Raw genomic sequence first — 21766 nt, forward strand, 5'->3', positions numbered from 1 at the left:
AGTATTTTTGAGTGTGACACAGGAGATCAGGAAAACCAAGCTAACAAGGACATGAAGTGCTAAGGAAAATCATTAAAATGTACAATATCCTGACCAGCTATACAACGGCTATATTTATATATATAAATATAGGACTAATGAATGGTAAAAGGGGTTTGGGAGCAAGCTAGGGGTAGTGCGGGGAACAAGTGGGACAGCAAGATGAAGAAGCCAGAATTCAAGTTATCACAGTATAATAGTGCAAATATTTGCATACTTCTTTTGCTTTGTTTGCATGAATGAGCAGTACTCAAACTATGTATGAGTCACCTGTAGATGCTCATCAAAATGTGGCAGATTAACAGTGTGTGTGTGTGCGTGTTTGGGTGATTGTGAGTCATTGTACTCGCTTCAAAAGCGTTTTAGACTATTTTAGACGATGGTTTTGCTGCCCAGCAATGTTACCTGTGTCAATGTCTTTGTGTGTCGCAGCAGTTGATTTTAACCACTATGCAACACTAACAAGTAGCATTGCTAACCTGCTGCTGAAAGCTTCCGACTGGCAGAGACAATATAGTATTGGCATGATAACACATGACAGACAAATTGTGCAATGACTTACAAATGCATCTGTTTTTGTTTTTCGACCACAGCCACACTGCTTCTCAGCAACAGAAAACAAATCAACAAATAGCTTTTTAAAAGTATCAAACACATGATATACCTATAATACGAACATCTAATCTACTCAATCAGACAAGCACATGCGCACCTGCAGGCACATACAGGGAGACAGAAGCACGCAAACACACAATGTACTCAAATAGAAAGACGGACAGCGACATTCACCACAGTAGATGGAGGACACATGGCACACAGCTGCAGCACAATCAGACTGTTACAGCCATTCCCATCAACATCTGAAGCATGTCTGTGGATACTCATGGTGTGCCATCCCATATTTAGCTGAAGCAAGACTCATCTCCAGTGTAATGACACATTCATCAACACTAAGAATGTTCTGTTCGGCTCATTTGTTCATTTACGTTGAATTAAAATCATTTTAGTTCACAAGGACTAGTCGAGTTCTTAAATAAGTGCAGGCACAAAAACAAACTGGGGTTTATTGCTTCAGTTTAGTCTCAAAACAAGTTCATTTAAAGAATTAACTCGTAATGTTCTGGGCCACTACTGAGTGGAGCATTGTAGGGAGAATGTTTTTTCTATCATGATAGAATTATAGTCTGACAAAAAAAAAAAAAAAAAAAAAGAACATTTTCTCAGAATAAATCTTCTCATGGCATTGTAGAATATTTTTACTTGACTTTTGACCATTTAAGTAAATTCCATCATCTGCTGGTTCTGGAGTCCCCCTCAGGCAATCAGCACCCAGGGACCTGACTTTGACCTGCAGGACATTAACCTCATACTGGATATGCTCCCTGGTGAGAAGCTAGAGGTCAAAAAGTCATGACAGGGTATAGTCTTCAGGGGGCTTCATTTGGTCAGATTCCTGCTTGTCCTCCCAGACAGAAGCCTTCTCCAGAAAGGTGGAGACAGAGCGCTCAGCGGCTGGAGTGATCCAGAGCGCTTCAGACAAAGCCAGGGACTCACCTGATTTCTCCAGCCCAGCTCCACTCATTTAGTATGGGGTGGAGTCCTGTGAGTGTCCCCTGTCTCTGGATCAAGGCTCAGCAGGTGGGGGAGACAGAGAGATGAGAGGCAGAAGGTGGGTGCAGGAGGAGCAGTGCTGGGAGGTGGAAGCTGGAAGGAGCAGTTGCTCCACTTGTCTGCGCATAGACCTCTCCTCCTCCAGCTGCCGGCGCAACTGTTTATTCTCTCCACCAAGGGCATTCAACTGGAGCGAGAAAGAAAGACATGCTGTGAGAAACATACACGCAGAAGAAGAAAGATTTTGAAAAGAAGTCCTCATGTGTGACTGCGAAACAGACTGAGGGAGTAAGGGAGAGGAAAATTTCGGGGGGGGGGGGGGCAAGGTTCAAGGAAGTTAAAACATCACACTTATTTAGTTTAATCAACAAAATTGCAAAACTTAATTTCATGTTGCCAATAAATGTTTACTATCAAAAGCCAACAGCTATTGATCAAATTGATGAGGTAGCTGACATCCTATTATATGCTTAATTCATCTTTCATACTTGCTGTCATGGCTGTTGAAAAAGAAACGCAACTGGGAAATTGTGAGGAGGTTTCCAGGAGAGTACTGTGTTCACAGTTTGAAATGGTTCCAAGCGGGAGTCAAGCAACAGTGTAAATTTCTACATGAAAACAACCAATTTGAGCGATCATTAGAGGTCGATTTGACACAAAATCACCCGTGACACAAAACAAATCGCACATCATCAGAACATGATTGGGCTCCCTGAAACACAATTACAAACTAGCTAAATTGAGGGTGTTCTATTTTTTGACAAGGACATTTGGGTAAAGGCAGGCGGCAGTGTGAGTTAAAAAGTTGTTATGAAAGCAAAAAGCAAATAAATAAATAAATAAACAAATTGTATTTTCTGTAAACCATGGTAATTATATGCAAAATGTGCCAGTCTAAAAATTGTAATAAGGCAGATAAAAGAGAGTCAAACATTTAAAATGATGCATTTTCAGCAGTGAGAAGGAATAAAATAAGAAGTTAAAGAACAGAGAGAAAGAGACACATTGAGCAATGACAGTTGTACTTTCCACATCTGTTTTTTAAATGTGTGTATATCTGTGTGAAAGCTGCAGTTAAAGAATGATGTCACATCGACATGTCTGGCCATGAGTGCGTTTGTACTTTGTGTGTGTGAGTGTGTGTATGAGAGAGAGAGAGAGAGAGAGAGAGAGAGAGAAAGAGAGAGAGAGAGAGAGAGAGAGCGAGCGAGTGGGAGAGGGAAAAACACAAACGGAGATGAGACAGACACATTTCCGGATGGTTCCGCTAACATTACCCTTCCAGACACCACACATACACACACACACACTCAATAAATCTGGGCAAATGTATTACATGCGATGAGTAAAATAGCTGGGTCTAAGGCTTAACCCTCGAAGAGCCAATGACAAGTCAATGTGTCAAAACTATCCTAAGATGCTTAAAGAGTATTTACTATCTACAACAGGCTAACATCCTACAATACATTCATTTTACGTTATTCCAAAAGCAATATAATTCCAAGATAATAAAAAAAAACCCAGAGACTGAGGCTGACATTTATAATGAACTGTATATTCAAGAGGACCTGTTTAATTTCCCTGGTCTTTGGCGGCTCTGGATGCTTCTCTAATTGCAAAAGAGGGGGGATGAAATTAAAAATCACAGCTTGTCTCCTCAACCTTCATAGTATGGGTGAACTGCTGTGCATATGTTGAGAAGAATGTGTATACGTGGGGAAGAACGAAAGAGAAGGACAGACAGAAAGACACAGAGGGGGTGTTTTAATGCTGCTGCATGTGTGTTTGCACTTTGCATAGCTATAGTTTCCAGCCAGGTATTTTAATTCAAATGATTAAAAACTACTGAGATAGAAAAGAGGAACAGAAGCAGGAAACTTTGAGTAAATTTGCTCATATTAGTGAAAAAGTTTTTTTGAATTGATGTTTTAACTCAGCTTGAGAATGCTTATGTGTCAGTACTGTGTGTGAAAAACTCTTTTTAATCCAAGGGCTGTCACATCCATCAAGCCCTACAACCACTGACTGTACTGCTTATGCATACCCGTCGCACTGTGCGCACTTATTTAATTGCCTTTTGCTTATCTTTTATCTTTTATGCTATTTTTACCCGTATCTTATTTATTATTCTTTGTTAATATTCCTACCCCTAATTTTATGTCTACCTCTTTTTTTACTTGTTATTTTACTTGCTAGAGCTGCCAAACTGTTTTTCATTGGGCTCAAAAAAATTATAATAAACATCTCTTGAGCTGTTTTTGAAATGTGTAAATGCAAAGAAGAAAACCTGTCCACTTTGACCTCCATGTCGTACCTGCAGCTGCTTTTGGATGTGGAAAAATCGACTCATGTATTTTTTATTTATTTATTTATTTTTTTATTCTTTGAATGGTATCAAGAAACACACTGGACATTAGTTGACTTAAAAAAAACAAAAAAAAAACAAAAAACAGCTTGCCTAATGCTAGTCAGCCATTGAAGGGATCTAATTTTTTTTTTTCCTCTCTGATTTTCATCTTTATCCCAGTTGATAGGAATTCGTTTAATTCATTTAATTTTGCGTGAAATTTCAAAAGTTTGCATGAAATCTGCCTGACAGTCAGAGGAAAATCAAGCTCGTGCATGATGTATAGACTGTTAATATGTGCCTATGGGTGAATGAGAAAGAAGCAGTATGAAACCAGTTTTTGACCACGTGAATGAGACACAGACCAGATTTATAGTCAAGCACCGCTCAAACAGATAAACAGAGACCTTCTATTCAGCTTCTTCACTGATATCCCTAAGTGTGTGCAACTGTGTGTGTGACTGTGTGTCCAGTGGACAGTGGAAAGGAAAGGCCTGTGTAAATAAACTGTCTATATCCTTCTTTCCAATTCAGCTTGTATGTTTGAGTGTGTGTGTGTGTGTGTGTGTGTGTGTGTGTGTAGACTGCCCATGTTGGATCGATGTGCGTAATGATTCACACTAGAGATTAAGAGATGCTATTACACACCTGACCTGTTAAACACCACCTCTCTCTTTCTCTCTGCCTGTCTCTTCCTCTCCTCCACCTTCGTCTGTCTCAAACATGCAGTTAATGCCGTTTCCTTTTCACTGACACAACACTACATTAAAACTTCAACAAGTGCCAGCTTTCGTCGTACCCCGTCAATCAGCGGGCCATTCCACAAACTAACAAAAGTCAGGTGAGCCGCTCCCCAGGCTCTGGAGTTTTGGAGAACTGAGGGGGCTGAGGAGTACTTTTGATTCGTCTCTCCTTTGGTGATTTGTTGACTCTTGTGAAGTTCAACACAGTAAAAAATGTCAGCTTTTCCTCAGAATATTCCTCAGTGTTTTTTCTCCCCACATTGTTTTATCACAGCGGGCCATTTCCCTATGCTGTCACGGAGAGATCAGCGTGCCTGTATTGATATACATCCCTCTCTCAGTTTCATGAAAGGGAAATCATTTACTAGTGGAAAGAAACGTCACTGCTTTTTCCCAATACAATTTGTCCCCCCCCACCGCCATCACCCCCACCACCCTTTCCCTGCACCCAGCACACACACACCCCCACCCTACTGCCGACTTTTCACTTTTATCGTAGGAAGAGGAAATGGATGCCTCTGTGTGCCTGTGTGTAAGTGCGTGTGTGCATTTGAAGTTGGACGCATGAAAGCTTCCTCTTCTGTGTGAGCTCAACAGCAGGTGGGCCTGTGTGTGGGTGTGTGCTTCTATCTGTTGGGTAAAAGGACTGTCTGGACTGTCTATACATGTGTGTGTATGCGTGTCTGTATATGTATGTCTGAGTGTGTGTGTGTGTGTGTGTGTGTGCGTGCGTGCACACACGCCTGCTCTCTTACTTGTTGATTTAGCATGCCGATGGCCTCCAGGTTACTTCGCAGTCTGGTCTGCATTTCCTCGATTTTGCTGAGGTTTAGAGCCACACAACTCTGATTTCCCTCACTGTAACACAATATCCATATACATACAAATAAACACATATCAGAAACTAACTTTGACATATTTAAATTCTAGTACCGCGGGTACTGTATGAAAAGAGAACGAGAAAAACTTTACTCATGTTACTCAAAATTGGCTAATTTGCTGTGGACTGTAAAAGGCACATTACGTATACACATCTTCATTTACCATGGTAAACTTTTAAACTCCAGTATTTTTGCACAGTGATTTGTATTCCCTTGCAAAACAGTTTGAATCAGATGTCCTCAGAAATCTGGGGCATGAAGAAGCTGGCGTTCATCCTCTTCATTATAACCATCTTCATTTAAACTTATTACTAAACAAGGAGATGGGTGAGCAAATGGGTTCCAGGAATCATTAAATTATATATGAAAGCGCATATAAAACTAGAAAAAAGAAAAAAAAAAGAGAAAAAAACAAAAAACAAAAGAAAAACAACACAACGCCACCGCAGCTAGGGAACATTAAGAGTACAAGAAGCCATTTAAGATTTTAACTGTTTATTAAAAATGCTTGGGAAATGACAAACAAATGTTAGGGTCTGCTATCTTCAGACCCAGGGCTGACTAAGGAATGTCTATTAAATTAACGACGGTGGATAATGGTGCTCTGTATGGGCTGAAGCGCTTGCTGCCCCCGCTTTTTGCTTTTTCTTTTATGCCCCACTGAACCTGTCCAGTTAGTATTCGGAAAAAACCTTCTAAATACTTTATTGAAGACTTCTTAGCCCATTAAAGTACCACTGTACCTCTCCAATGTTAATTTCCCTGTAAAAGAGCAAGCTGGGATTTTCTAGCAGAACAACGGATGGAAAGATGGTCCGATTTTGCTCCAGTTGAGACGACGCATGCGCTCATCAAAACGCTAATAAATGCATCATAAATGTGGAGGAGCAGAGGCACACACAGGCACAGAGTTACACATACACAACCGCACACTTTTTGCCCATATTAGCTGCAACGTAAAAAATTTAAGATCCAAGGAGACACTTGAGGGAGATGTGAATATGTGAACTGACGTTTTTGTCTGAAAAGTTTATGCGATGCATTAGTTAAACAATACTGCCCCCATGTATTGTAACCCTCAACTAAGAGACAATAACAACAGCATAAACAATAGTGACAATAACACTACTGTTTAAAAATGCTCCCCACTCTGCTATCCTGATAATGTCTTGACTGGGATTTCTCTATTGGTTTTGGAGTGGATCCGTCATATATATTGATGCTTGTTTGAGACATACGCATTTTCTATAGAAATAAAAATAAAATAAAAGAAATGACGCAATGTTCCGTTATAATGCAGTAAAAACACTGAATAAAACCATTTTCCGGGAAATAAAAGAGGAAAAACAATGCTAAAATGCTCAAGGCCTGGTGCGTAGCCTAACGTTTGTTCATGTGCAGTCCTAAAAATTTGAACAAAGAGATATAATCCTGTGGCTGATTAGTCAATTCTGCCGTTCACCAATTACTGTTTTAGTCAAACATAGAATACAAAGACATATATAAAGTTATGCTATAAAGCAGTGAATTTGATCTACACAAACAAAGGGAAAGGGAGTATTCACATGGATAAAAATTCCACACATACACATACACACACACACACACACACACACACACACACCACTGTCTTTTAACTAACTAATTGAGCTTGGCCAATGTAAACATTTTTAAAGAAATCTAATTTCCTTCAGATGAAATTCATAAACGGAACATAATTGCAACTGACCCTTACAGATCGTTTAATTTCACACCATACTGATGATACAAAGAACATTAATAAGGAGGAATGCTGAAATTTCCTTTGATCTCTCAAATTGTAAATGCCATTTTAAAAAGGTTCCATGAGTTTCCACCACTGCAGTGACGGAAAGATAGGAGGCATTAACTCGAAGTACAGTCCAACTCCATAAAATCCAAAACGCCACATTGCCAAAGATTCTTCACATGATTTAAACTCTTTCCTAGATGGTAATATGGTCTTCAGCAGATCATGAAGCATCACTGCTGCTGAGACAACTGTGTGAGATTTATGCACCCGATGTGAGAAGGCGGTGATGCGTTGCGTGCTTGGCATGACGCCTGTGTAAACACGTGTTCCTGTGTTTACACGCAAACATGGTTGTGTGTAATTAGCAGCCTAACCCAATCAGTGTGTGTATAATTACGGTCATTAGTGTCAAAACCAAGCTGCCATGCTCTCTAAACTAGGCAATAAACTACACGCTTCCTCTCTTGCTGCAATCTCGCTCTCATCTGTCTTATTTACTGCTTTCATATTGCAGTAAATTTTATGCAAGACTTGACTCCTCTCTTACTGTCTCCCTCTTAGCTCCTCTTTCTGCTCCTCTGTCAGTTCAGCTCCCCGCATTTGTACAAATTCTCTGCTGTGATCTCTGGGTTAGTTAGTGTTGCGACTGATGAAGTCTGATGCTTTATGAGCTTTACCCCTCGCACGGGTTTGTCACGCAGCCACTGAGTCAAAGCTGGCGGCAACAAACAGCATCAATCTCCGCTTTCATTACTCAGTGCATCTCAATGTGAGCCGTTAGGTTAATGTTTTCAGATATTATTTGAGATGCTTTGAGGTTAAATGACTTTGAGCATTAATTTGTGGCTAGAGAATAATTGCTGCTAAAAAAAACCAAACATTTTTATTTGGGTCTTTGAGAAAACCTGCAGGGGTGCCTTGGTTTCAGCATTACGTTTGGTGGCTGCAGGTAACCTGGTAAAAAAGTATCTGTATAAATTGCACAGTTATGGCGTGGGCACGAGCTAAATAACTACAGGTGGTCAGCTGATAAAATGAATAAAGAAATAAATAAAATACCTCAACTCTTTATCATATACATCTTGATGCCAATATTTTTTATTTATTTGTTCACCAGAAGAGAAATACTTCATGAATAGTGAGCACAACCTTTCATCCCTCATTTCATCATCATTTTAGAAGTGCTTCTGAAAACAATAGGGCAGTGTTCGTTTTTACTGTATTAAAAAGTTTTTGTTGCGCATCTGAATGAGGAGATACATCATGCAAATGGACAGATGCGTGTTGGTTCCGCAAAATTGGACTTGCAGGACTTACGATACAAACAAGCTTCATGGCAAGAACGGAGGGCACTTTGTCATTTTACCTGTTGTCAGGGTTTCATTTAGTTAGTTAGTTAGTCAACTCTTTAATCTGACACAGACAAGATGTCCTTAAATTGCTGCATTTTTTACTGCAATTATATCACAACTATCTGTTGTCACAGGACTGAGAGGCTCAAATTTAACTCAGCTTTGTGTTTTCTCACTACTTTTGTATGCCGCAAAAATCTGAATAAAATTTTTATGTTTAATATAGCAGAGGCCTTTTTCATTTTGCAAAATTTCCATCTTTTCCTCTCTTGTTTCCTTATCCTTCTCTGGCTTTATATTAGCACAGAATGGCCTCCATATTTGAAGCTGTGACACTCCAGTGGCTATGGAACAGTAGAACATATAACCATAATACATTTCTTTAATAAAGGCATATCTAATGACTTTATAGCAAAACCTTCATGCTGTGTTGATTGCTGTCAGTGATAGCGATGGTGGAAAGACACTGCGAAGATATCCCCTTTGCCACCAGTAATTAGATTTATACCCTGAATGTATATGGCTGCCATGCAAATATCATGACACATCAGTTGCCTTATAGATGTATGATTTTCATCCATGTGGCATTCTGGGTCAGTGTGTTTTGGTGGGGGGGGCTCAATAATGAAATGAAATAAATTAGGAATCCTCATAATAAAGAAAATAGGAGCGAGAGAAAAGGAAAATGGATGAGGAGACACTATGGAAGAGGCTTTCATTCAGTTTTTTTTTATCTTATACCAAGTTATTATATTCGCTCAATCAAAACCCCACTTATGCATACATCTATATGAACTGCCTTTCTCACTCTGTCCCTCTCGCGTTGGTTCGTAATTATGAGGGAAAGACAAAGAAAAGCGATTCATCTTTCTGTCGTGGCCCCTTAATGATATCATTAAAATGACTGACAGCTTTGAATAGCATTGAAAACCTACCCCAGTCAAAACAAATCTGATCCGTTTTGGAAACTGAGCCTAGTGGTTTGTTAGGGGAGGGGTGCAGCATGACTGTGTGTATGTCTGTAAAACAGGGTGAGGCGGAGAAGTGTGTGTGTGGGTGGGGGGGTGTTAATGAGGCAGACCTTAGGGGGTCAAACTGGGGGTATGAAGACTAGTATTGCGGACAGGTGCCCCCACTGGCACCCTCTCCCACACACACACATACCCTCCTTTCTCACTTCCATCCTACACCCAATCCCATCTGTGCCACATTTTTTGTCATTGCCTTAATGAACATTATAAATATATCCCTTCTCTATTGATGAATGCTATTTGACAGCAATGGGGGTGGCAAGCAGCAGAGGATGGGCCCTTGATTGGAGTGTAATCATTGTTAAAGGCCCAGCATGAATAACGTATTCAGATTGAAGGAGAGACATAACACCCACATGCATGTATACACACACACACACACAAGTGTCTGGGCCATCGGGGTGTTTCATTCACAACTTGGCACTCCTGCTGTTATTATCATCATTAGCTTTGTTCGGGCTAGATTGTGTGTGAAAGAGTGAAACATGGTGGGCAAAGCTTTTGTTGTGTGTGAGCGCTTAACTCTGATCAGCTGGTGGATGCACACAAATGCATCCACATGTACTGGTGTGCACAGTCTGTCTCTCTCTCACACACACACACAGATGACTCACGGTCTCTCATCTTGCCAGACGCCCCGGTCTCGGATCTGGGCCTGCGAACAATTAGAAAATGAAAAACAAACCTGTTTGTGATCGACTCTCTTTTGTCTCTTCCTATTTGTAGTTCATTGCCTTTCCAGTCTGCACTTGTTCACCTTGAAGCGTTCCATGTCTCTCTCCTTTTTCTCCGCCACTTCTTTCAGTCTCTTTACCTCTGCTTTAAATGTGTCATTAGCCTGCTGAAGACGTCTGACAAAGCGAGGGAGATACAGAGACAATATTAAACACAAAAATATACATTGCGAGGCATGCAGAGAAAGACAGACATCTATTATCATCAAGAGACTCTTGTTAACATGGCAGGCAAAAATATTCTGCCATGCAACTGCATTGGTGTCTGTGTTTCTCTTTCACAACAGCCTCTAACTAGCATCTCTGACACACACACATGTCATAGTCTATTATAATGACATGCTATTTCTGCTGCTTGTGGATATTTATTTCAGTATTTTGTCAGATCACCAAATCTGATTAAGATGTTTATTTTTCTACAATACAACTTCAAATAACTTCATTTCACATAGAGATGAAATTAATCAGAAATGTCCCATTTAAAATATTGAGGGAAGCTTCTGCTCATGAGGGGGAAATGTTCATTGGAACACATTATTCACTTTGTTCGGGTTAGAACACATTTTATTCCAGGTGTATGAAGACTGTTACTATTGCTACAGGTTACCATAACAAAAATCATAGGAACAAAACATACACAAACACACAGAGGGAGAGAGGCAGAGGTAGAGAAGGGAAAAATCAAGGGAGAAGGAGGGAGGGAGTAAAAAAAAAAAAAAAGCAGACAGACAGTTGTGGTGCTGCTGGGAGGGGCTGGGGGAGGTACGGCACTGCAGGGGGGCAGGATGACAGGAGACGACTAGACCGCTTTGATCTCTGGAAAGAAGAATATGTCACGCCCAAGTCTGTGAGAGCACTCCGTGTGTGTGTGCATATGTCATTGTGATGCAAACATGCATAAAGACTGGTCAGGTCAGAGAACAATAATTTGTCAGAGTCCACCTGAACACATGCACACATTTCATAAATAGTGCTGTTCCATGGTGACCTTGTTTGCGGATACAACAGTTAGCCGAGCTGTTGTGCCTTTTTTTTCCCTCTTTAGTCATCTTTAGCAAACAAATACACTGCACAAGGTTGAGATGGACATAAACACATACAAGTGTCAACTGTAACTACTCACGCTTTCTCTTCAGTGACAATAAGTAGCACCTTGTTCTGGGCCTTCATCTGGTCAGTCAGGCTTTTGTTGGAATCCCTGAAAGGAAAATGAAAAGTCTGCCAATTGGAAAGGAGGATCAATTTCAGCAAAATAAAGAAACTATTTAAAATGTTTGTGTGATAAAATGTTGCAGAGTTGTATTAACGTGTGCGGGGTTATGGGTAACAAGTATGAAATATGATGAGTTACACAAAATGACTTGCATTTGATTTCTTATTTATGATTTCTTTATATCCTGTGTAGAGGATGAAAACAATATGAATCCTAACAGAAATGGACGAAGTGATCATACTTTTGTTCAGCAATCCAACGGCTGACACTGGTCATGATCAGCTGGTTGTCATGGCGAAGTTTTGCATTGTCAGACCTGGTCCCCTCCAGCTCTGTTTGGAGAGTTTCCACCTACAAAGTCATATAGCCTTTTATCTATCACAACATAAGGAGCCATACCGTAGCTGCAAACAGGTTAGCATCTTGAAAATATTACATTCTTCAAAAGTGAAATATTAACATCTTTTAAGTTTATACGCAAACACACAAGCATACACACACATATACACTACAAATACGGTTTGAAGTTGACCAAGGGTGTGAATGAACAAAATAGAAAATAAAAGTAAGGTTGAGGATGTGGGAAGCAAAGACAAGGTGACAATAAATGTCAAAAATAAGCGCATAACAACAACACCAGAGAATAATTGGTAAATGGAGAATAATGGGAGATGAAAGAGGTGGCATTTGCAAATGCAGGTATAAATGGCAGGGTAAGGTATCAAGCAGCTACACGGAGAAAAAATGGAGGATGGGGTGGAGCAGAATCAGTCTCAAAACAAGACTGGGAAGAGGAGGAGTATGGTGTGGAAACGGGGACGGGACAGCACTGGCCAAACTGCTGACTTTCTCATTCTGCTTATCAGTCAGGACCTTTCCAGACCTAAACTCTGGGGGACCTTGACACATTACCCTTATCGCCATAGAAACACCTTGATATACCATACCATCTTTGCACACAAGACTGAGGCAAATGTGGAAAAAGTTTTAAATATGTGGGGCATAATTTGAGTATCCAAAAATACCACATGATTAGTCTAAAATGTGAAAATATCAGCTGCTGTGTCAGGTGTCTGCACATCTGTCTGTTTTGAATACCATGCTAATAATAAAAATAATAATACTAATACTAAAAAGTTATTTGGCCATGCATCTGGAAAACACCACAGCTTAATGTAAAAGATCTCCAACAGTCGCACGAATAGGGAAGGGCCCCGTACTCTCATTTTCAATGTACAACATTACCCAACCATCCACATCGCTTCTGCTTGTTTTAGTTTTTATGCCTGTGATATGTGACACAGTATGTTAACTGGCTGTACAAGACTGTATGACGATGGTTATTTTTGTCTTACAAACGGAAACAAACAGAAAAAAACAACAAGAAAAAGATATGACTGACAAAAACTTACAATATCTGGGAAATATGAGACTTGTGCTTTCATTTGGCAGAGTGGTGAAGAGATTGTTCATCAAAGAACAGAAATGAAGAGGGTGACCAAGACATTAAGGGAAGTTGTGAGGATGACAGTGACAGATTATTAGTGATTAAAATTTTATGGTATGTTGAATTCACTGCTTTTGGATTAAGGAGTAGCTGCACTTCAACAAATAAAGAAATAAAATCTGAGGGAACAATATTTGTCAGCATAAAATCCTAATATGACTGAAACTTATTTTTTAAACACACCGAGTCAATTGTAATTACATTCATCATCAATGGAATAAATGTTGTGAACTTAATGGCTTCAAAAAACAAACAAAAAAACAAACAAAAAAAACAACCCAAACAAAAAAACACCAGCCCAAAAATATAAAGTCAGTGCATCTATACACACTTCTACATGCACAACCACGCACACACGTAGTGGCAGGATCTGTGGCGTGCTGTAATGACAGTAATTACCTGTGGTCTCACATTAACATCTCCCTCCTGACTGTCTGACTGGCTTGGCTGGTGAAGGGATGTAAATCACTGCACAAGTCTGATGTTGTGATTAGGACTAAATTACACACCGTCACTCTCTTTCCAACAGTGTCAAGGGAGGCAGTGAAAGGGTGTGTGAGAAAGAGGTGGGGAATGTAAGCATGAGGGAGGGGGACATTTAGAGAAAAAGGGAAAAAGGACAAGGAGGTGCAAAAGCAAGAGGGGGGGAGGAGTAAAGCAGCATACCTGCTTAACATTTAGATTGGTTTTGTTGCACAAATATTTTAGCAGATGATGGGGGCTAAAAGGGGCAACAAAATGCATTTGGGACACTTATAATCAGGTTTGGTGATACTGCTGGTCCTTTCAGGTCTTTGCCAGAAAATATGAATTTACTACTGCATTGCTGGTGAATTCTTTACAGCTGCTTCAACAGTATTTATCATGTTGATAGTTTATTTTATAAAAAAATAAGTCAGAGCTGTCCAGTCCGCAGCCCACACATTTCATTGACAAAGGACACAGGATGGACTTTGTGAACTCACTCAACCTTTCTTCCGAACTTTTACGTTTGAATTTACTTTCATGACAAGCCTGCAGACAAAAAGGGGAAAAAAAGGTGGGTGACTTTAACAGTTAATGGATTTTCCGCCTTTTCTATTCTCCACAGAGCAGTGGACCAGTGTCACATTGCACATTGGTTGTAAAAAATAAATAAATAAAAAGAGACCAAACTGTCCAACATCATGGGATAAACATGGTTCAAAGTTAACTTTTCCGTGTTAATACAGGAACAGGAAAATGAGCAAAACAGCCTGGTAGTTGCCACCATCACCATCAAACCATCAGAGCTGAATACGAGCCATTACTCTGTTCCACTCAGCTCATCAGAGCACATCCTCTCATCAAATTAATGAACACATTTATTGTTAAACACGTTTTTATAAAACATTCATTCATTCTGTCTAATTAAAAGACCCAACAGGCCTGACATCACTTAAATATGCATACTTATCACTCACAGGGTTTGAATTAAAGATCTACAAGCGTGTGTCTGTGTGCGTACTGTATGTGTGCATGTGCGATGGCAGGAGAGAATGAGGTTTCCTAAGCCGGTCTTCTCACTCTAGGCTTAATGGCGATAATCATGGCGTGACCCAACATTAAGACTGTGCGTGCGTGTGTTTGTGTGTCCCTTTCTCCCTAATGGTGACGATGATGACATGTCCTCCATTAGACTAGTCAGTGGGCCACAGCAGATCTAGCATATTAATGATGCTGATGATGGCTTCTTTAATTACCTTCGTCTGCTGCTGCATGGCCTGACTCCTTTTCCTTGAGCCCTTTCATCACACACTCTCCTACGCATGCTGCTGGGTTGTTTATCAGTAGCTGCCATTATTGAAGTCCCCTATCTTACATCTAGCCTGCATGAGCACAGCTACATTACAAGCCTTCAGAGAAGTTTCTCGGGCACTTCCTGGCTAGATGAAGTTACACCAAATCCTTAATATCTACACAGAAAACTTTGAGAAGTAACTCAGGCTACTTTTTGTGTATCTGTGCGCATGAGTGTGTCCATATCATGAATATCAGGAACTTCCAAACAAAAAGAACTGGTGCTTACGCAGCACCAGCCACTAATCTCCCTTACTAGTTCTTTGATCCGTCAACTTTTTAATTAAATCATAATATTGACAATTTCAGACACAAGGCAAAGTGCTTGCAGAGATTTTAATTTTTAGATAAGATCTTGTTTCTTTTGTGAATTAAAAAACTCAAGATAAATTTCCAAATAAAGTATAAAAGTCCAGTCTCATAACTCAGCTTGATAATCACTCTGGGGTAAGGGTTGGTTAGTGGTTAGACCACAGGCCTACAGCAGTGTAGCAGGATCACTCAGGGAACTTATAAGAAAGCTGCATTTATTGGAAACCTCCAACAATAGAAAGCCACAAATGAATCCTGGGTGTGAGGGGCTCCCATTCGGTGGCGAGGCAGACATTTAGCTGCTCAGGTGACCAGCCTGCAGCAGTGCTTAGCTGATGGCAACAACACAAAAGAACAATTTTAAGTTTTTATTGTTGCTGCATTGTTTAGTGATGAGCTGATGCAGCAGGTTTGGAATATCAGCCCTGCTGTGAATAGCTCTAACATAAATGATGAACACTGCATTCTCCAAGTTGTTGTTTTTTTTTATTGTCAATATCTTAATAAAATGATATAAATAAGTGTACATACAAGTGGCAAAAAAACATATCAATGGGAAATGTATATATATATATATACATAAAATTTTCCCCATTCATGATTGATTTTTAGAATAAAATTCTTAACAAAAACATACAAAAAATAACTTGCTCATGCCAATCTCCTTTTGTTTAACTTTATAATACACTGAAGCATCATTAAACTTAATGATGCTGGGTTATCAGGATATGTGTACTAAAAAAATGCTGAAATGAGAACAAGCTGTACTTTCATGGATTCCCTTTTTTATGTTATTAATCATTCCACTTCAAGCTAACTAGTTTTTATTCTTTGGCTCCGAGATTGAGAATGCTTTTGAATAGGGTGATATTAAAGAGCTCTGAAATTTGTGAACAAGATATTAGTAGAGGAAAATCTGTAGTTAAGGTGAGATGATTGAAAAGTAACCTTGAATAATTAAAATAATAGCGTATTACTTTTATAAATTAGACCCTGAAAAAAGAGTAAAAAGCGGCATTTGTGATTTGCAAAAACTAATTTTCAACCAATTTGTACTCAAGTGTTGCAAACCTTCACCAAGGTCAAAAACACTTTTAAATAAAGACTACGTAAATACACACTTGGAGCATTGAACATGTCGTGAACAAAAACTTTGTGTCTTCTCGGCCCCTCATATTAACCTTTTCATAGCATTTTTTATTTTATTCCGCAGTATCGTTTACCCCTCAAACATAAAATACAATAATATAGCTGTGCATCCACACAGAGAAAAAATAAAACTCAACTTGATTAAGAAAGACGCATGGCAGCTAAAAGGGAAATAGAGAGTTATATAGACACCATGGCGGGGGGGTGGGGGTGGTTAGGTTGTCTGTTTGATTGTCCAGCTTGTCTCCCAAATGAATTACAGCTCTGTAGCTTAATGAGCTGTGTTGGAGACTGATGGCACCCAAGGACACACATGCACGCACACTTGGAACAAATACAACGTCCGTTCTATGGTTAAACCGTCACACAATTGGTCCACGTCTCTTGATTCATCAACTAAACAAATGAGCTTCATTTATCTGTCCTCATTTCGCCGACATCAAACCTGTGTGCGTGCGTATATATGCGCAAAAATTGTGATCTTTTTAAACTAATTAGGCCAAGCTTGGGGCTTCTATCAGGTGTAATGGGTGAGATCAATGAATAGATAAAACTGTTCCAGAGGCCCATTCGCCCTTGTATCACCTAAATGAAAGTACTTTCTGGGTCATGTTTGAAATGTTCATTTGCAGCCACTTATAGGTGATGATGTATATTTTTATATGTTATTGAAACATGAGTAGATAAGTGAGAAGATAGACAACTAGAATTAATTGTTGAAGTGGTGAAGAGAACAGAGCAAACCTTCAGCACCTCAGCGGCCACCTGTTGTGCAGAATATGTCTTGGACCAAGGATACCTAAAGAAGGAGCAGTTTTATTGTATTTCTATAGAACAGCATCAATATTTTTAAATATTTTGGACAACTGAAAAAAAAAAAAAAGTTCATGGGCACAAACACGCTCATAAACTTTTCCTCTAAAAACTCTGCTGCAATTTCTCATTAAAATTGTCTGAACTCTTTTACTCCATGCTAAAAGACGCAGAGGTAAACAAACTAATGGCTATGATTGTCTGTGTGTGTGGCAGGGAGAGCAAAAAGAAGAGAGGGACGATCTGATCAGTCACAAAAACATTCCTCATGTTTACCATGACTTGTATTTGAACTGGACTCATGCAGAGTGATAGGATTGATTGAACTTTGTGTCTGTTTGTGTGTGTGTGTGTGTGTGTACTGGGAAGTATACATGCAAATCCCACTTCTCTCATATCAGAAGATACACACTAAAAAGAATGAGAAAACACGAGCGGTATTCGGCATGAAACACACGCATACACCTTGCATAAGACATGCACACAGAAAAAGACAGAGCTATCTGAGGTTCAGCTACTGTGCACCAGGGCAATTTGTAATATAGATTTCCTCTATAGGCCACTGTAGTGTACCATTTACCATTTCAAACCCTTTGATTTTTTTCACCGGCGGATAATTCATCTTCTGCAGGTCAATAACAGAGATTGGGACCTAATGAAGGAGTCATAGTCAGAAGGGCCGTCACACAGGTGTTTAAACACTGTTTGGAGGCAAAACTCATGTGCTGTTGCGATAATGGCAGACAGCGAGGATGCAGAGGGGGAAATGTGAGGGAATGGGTGTGACCCAAAGGATCCTGGCGACAAATACACAGATTCACACAGACACACACATAAATATGAACACAATCCCAAAACTGCAATAACATGAATGAAATAAACATAAATAATGAACTTCCTGGAACATTTTTTAAGCTTTTATTGGACATTAAAAGAAAGCTTTTCATAAGTCCCTGACTCACTGATAAATTCATGAAATAATCTAATTTCCATTAACTTGATAGCAGGTTGTGTTCTCTGCTTTATAGATAGCTTTTGCTACACATACAGCATGGGGTGAGGGAAAAGGTTTGCATTTTGGGATATAGGCATCTTTTTTTTTTTTTTGCCAAGAGTTCCTAGTTGACCAGATCTATAAAACGTTCACATCTTCAGGTAAATATAACACTATACTGTTTAGCCTGCAGCCAGTTATCTTAGCTAAGAATAAAGACAGAGAAAAAGACTCAGCCTGGCACTGTCTGAAGGCAACGGGACTATTTTTTGGCACCATGCCTGGGATTCTATTAAGTAAGTCTTGGAAAAGCTCTGGTCATTGTGCCACACCAATAGCTGGTCTTGTACAATGCATGTTCTTCCTCCTCTAACAAATCCACCAAAAAACATAAAAAATTTTGAAAAATTTGTGCGCTCCAGAAAAGCTGATATCCTTTGCACATTTTTTCTGTTTCTGTAATCAGACACTACATCAAGTTTGACAAAGTGAAAACTTTGACTCTGCAGCATAGAAACAATAGCCTGCTACACCTTTCTCAGCTGATCTCCTCTGTTTTTTTTTATCACTTCATAATCATGTGAATTTATGAGGTAGGCCTTTTTCATGTGTTCATGGAAGACCCAGGCAGCACTTCTTCTGTTACAATGATGTTAAAAGAACCATTGCCTTGTATGATGATCTGCCAGAGGGGCTTCCCTTCTGCCTGTATATGTATGTGTGTGCTTGTTTGTGTTTTTGCACATCAGATTATTGTGTGACTGCTCATTCTATTAAGACACCCAGACTTGTTTATATATGAAGCAGAGATATGGCAACCAGCCTCCTGCTCGTGACTCTGTTCTATAGAAAATAGCTATGATTTGTTCAAATAGCAAGACCTATTTAGTTTCAGTTAGTTAATCGATTTATAAATAATCTATAAGTGTTAGAGTTGAGTGAATTATATATATAAATTGAGCTAAGTTAGAAACATTTCAGTCTATAACCACTGTATTTCACTGGCAGAAACTGTAAAAATCCAACCAGATGTACCTCGCTCAGTCATACATTTGCAGTCGATGCAAAAATCTGTTAAACAAATGAATTATAAGAATCAGATTGTAATTGTAACTAATAAATAATTTTTTTTGTTTTGTTGTTTTAGGTACTTCAGGAGTTTTGACTGATGTGTATCAGTGTGACATTCACAGCTTCCATAACCCACAGTTCAGCTTGAGGAAACGGTTGCTTCACATACAAAAGAAACAGACCTTTGTGGTCTATAATTCATGTGATGGTAACTGTTGCCATGTCTACTTCATGCAAGACTGTGGCAGACCCCTGACTTAGTCTGACATATCATGCAATATGTTTGATCAGAAATTGTACAACAGAGAAAAGATGGCCAGTTGCACGGCAGAGGCAGAGATGAAAGGATTTTCAACAGTTCAGAAAGAGATGAACTCTTTGTGAGCACTGGCTTGGCTACTGACTGACCAATCAACTGGCCTAAGTCTGTGTCTTACTGGCCCTTCAGCAATCACTATTGTTAAACCCTAGTCTACTAATGTTACAGGAAAAAAAGGGAGAGCTGTGCTATGTGAACGGCATTATTCGCAAAGAAAGAATGAAAAAGAGTATCGTAGAGGAGAGCGACTGAAAGAGAAAGACAGAGAAACATGGGAGTAAGAAAGAGAAGGACAAACACAGAGCAGAAACAAAGGCAGACACGAAGAATGAAAAGGAGTAACTCTGAGAAGACATTCAACAAAATGCTAAATCAAGATCCAAGAGAGCACCACAGTGCATGGAAGCTTTTGACTGAATTCAAAGTTTGATGAATCTAAATGAACATCACACTTCCCCATCCTGGCTTTACCCTTAATTATCCATTCTACCTTTGTAGAGCGGCAGCTCAGCTCTGACAACTGCTTTCCCCAGAGATTCCCACACACTCCCAGTCAGAACATTAGGGAATATCAGGGAATATTACTCGTAGGAATTAACGCTCCAAATCACCTTGCCAGGTTTAGGTCTCGCATACACCCCTCCTTTTCTTGGACAAGATAATCCACACTGTAGCACCGGATATATGCCACTAACCATCAAAAAGGCACTGGGTGGGGATGGGAGTGGGGAAGGAGGGAGAAGAGGAAGGAAGCAGAGAAAGGCCTTGGTGAGGAGAGGAGAGGAAAAGGAAACCCCGGCCTGCGTATTGGGAGTGAAATCGGAGATAAAAGGGTACGGAAGGAGAGGGTAAAAGACCAGGGAGGGAATAAAAGGAGAGGAAACCCCGACCTATGTGTATTGGTATTCTTATTTATGTAGTATAGTAGAACTGGCTCCAATTAGTTAACCAGCTGAAAAAGATTTGAGTCAGTAACAAAAATCAATAAACTGACTGGCAGCAGAAGAAGATACTGAGATTTAATTGATATGAAATAATGAAATCGGAAAAGCTTTCTGTGAGTACAGAGAGCGTCTCAATGGTTCAGATGACAAACACCACACCCGTGCAGCGCTCCAAGCCGCTTTAAACAAACACTGAATTATTTGCCAAAGCTTTGTCACTCAGGTCTGGTGTATATTTACTTACTTGGTCGTGTGCATCTTGTTTCTCTCTCTCTGCCTTGAGCTTCTGGTTGACAGCCTGTTGAAGGTTCTTCTTGAGCTCTGCCACTTTCATCTCCAGCTTCATAGCCATTGACCTGCACATGCAAACAAAAACAATAGAACTATATAAGGTAAGTTTCCAATGAATTTTTATTTTTTATTATGAGTAATCCCAACATTTTAGATGTAATTCAGCCTTCAAACGATCATAACATTCAATATCAACAAGTGTTCCTCAAAGCAAAGAGATTTAAAGTGTTTATTTCCAATATTAAGTTTCTTGAAAATCCAGATTTCATAAGGATGTGTATTGTAGATTATATGTGAGTATGTGTGTTTGTAGATGTATATGTGAGTGTGTGTGGCAGGCGAGCTAAGGGAATGTGAAGGGGATCAATATAAAAGGGTCTATTCCTGCCACGCAAGTGTGCGGCTGTGTGTATGCGAGTCCTGCCGTGTCTGTGTGGATGCGTGCAAGTGTGTCTGTGTGGATGCGTGCAAGTGTGTGTGTGTGTGTGTGTGTGTGTGTGTGTGTGTGTGTGTGTGTGCGTGTGTGCGTGTGCGTGCCAGCTGCCCTGGCTACAGCAGGATCAATACGACAAATGATTACCATTTCCACAATCCTCCCTCCACAGCCGCGATTTGGCCGCTCAGTGAGCCTCAACACTCCTATGAACCCCGTCCCCACTCAGACACACACAAACCAAAACAAACCAGCCTCGCTCTTGACCTACAAATCTATAAATAAGTGTGACAGTGAGAAATTAAAAGTTTATGAATAGTAAAAATATTTATTTCTTTTAAAGGTTAATGTGTAAATTTTAGTGATTCAAAGTTGGTATGTTATAGATTTTAT

The 21766-nt window shown here is 39.7% G+C and overlaps 1 protein-coding gene across 1 annotated transcript in view; it reads right to left on the minus strand.

Annotated features, from left to right (window-relative positions):
- Nucleotides 1-1290: 1290 nt before the first annotated feature.
- LOC115061361 (flagellar attachment zone protein 1-like) overlaps nt 1291-21766 on the minus strand; it is an 85989-nt gene continuing 65513 nt past the window's right edge. The window contains exons 15-21 of the mRNA XM_029529670.1: nt 20894-21005; nt 11964-12073; nt 11633-11707; nt 10533-10626; nt 10390-10430; nt 5496-5598; nt 1291-1837 (exon numbers count right to left, since the gene is read on the minus strand). Coding sequence (XP_029385530.1) covers nt 1664-1837; nt 5496-5598; nt 10390-10430; nt 10533-10626; nt 11633-11707; nt 11964-12073; nt 20894-21005 — 709 coding nt within the window. The 3' untranslated portion in view covers nt 1291-1663. The remainder of the gene's footprint in view (nt 1838-5495; nt 5599-10389; nt 10431-10532; nt 10627-11632; nt 11708-11963; nt 12074-20893; nt 21006-21766) is intronic.

The sequence above is a fragment of the Echeneis naucrates genome, chromosome 20, assembly GCF_900963305.1.
Source record: "Echeneis naucrates chromosome 20, fEcheNa1.1, whole genome shotgun sequence".
NCBI lineage: Eukaryota > Metazoa > Chordata > Actinopteri > Carangiformes > Echeneidae > Echeneis > Echeneis naucrates.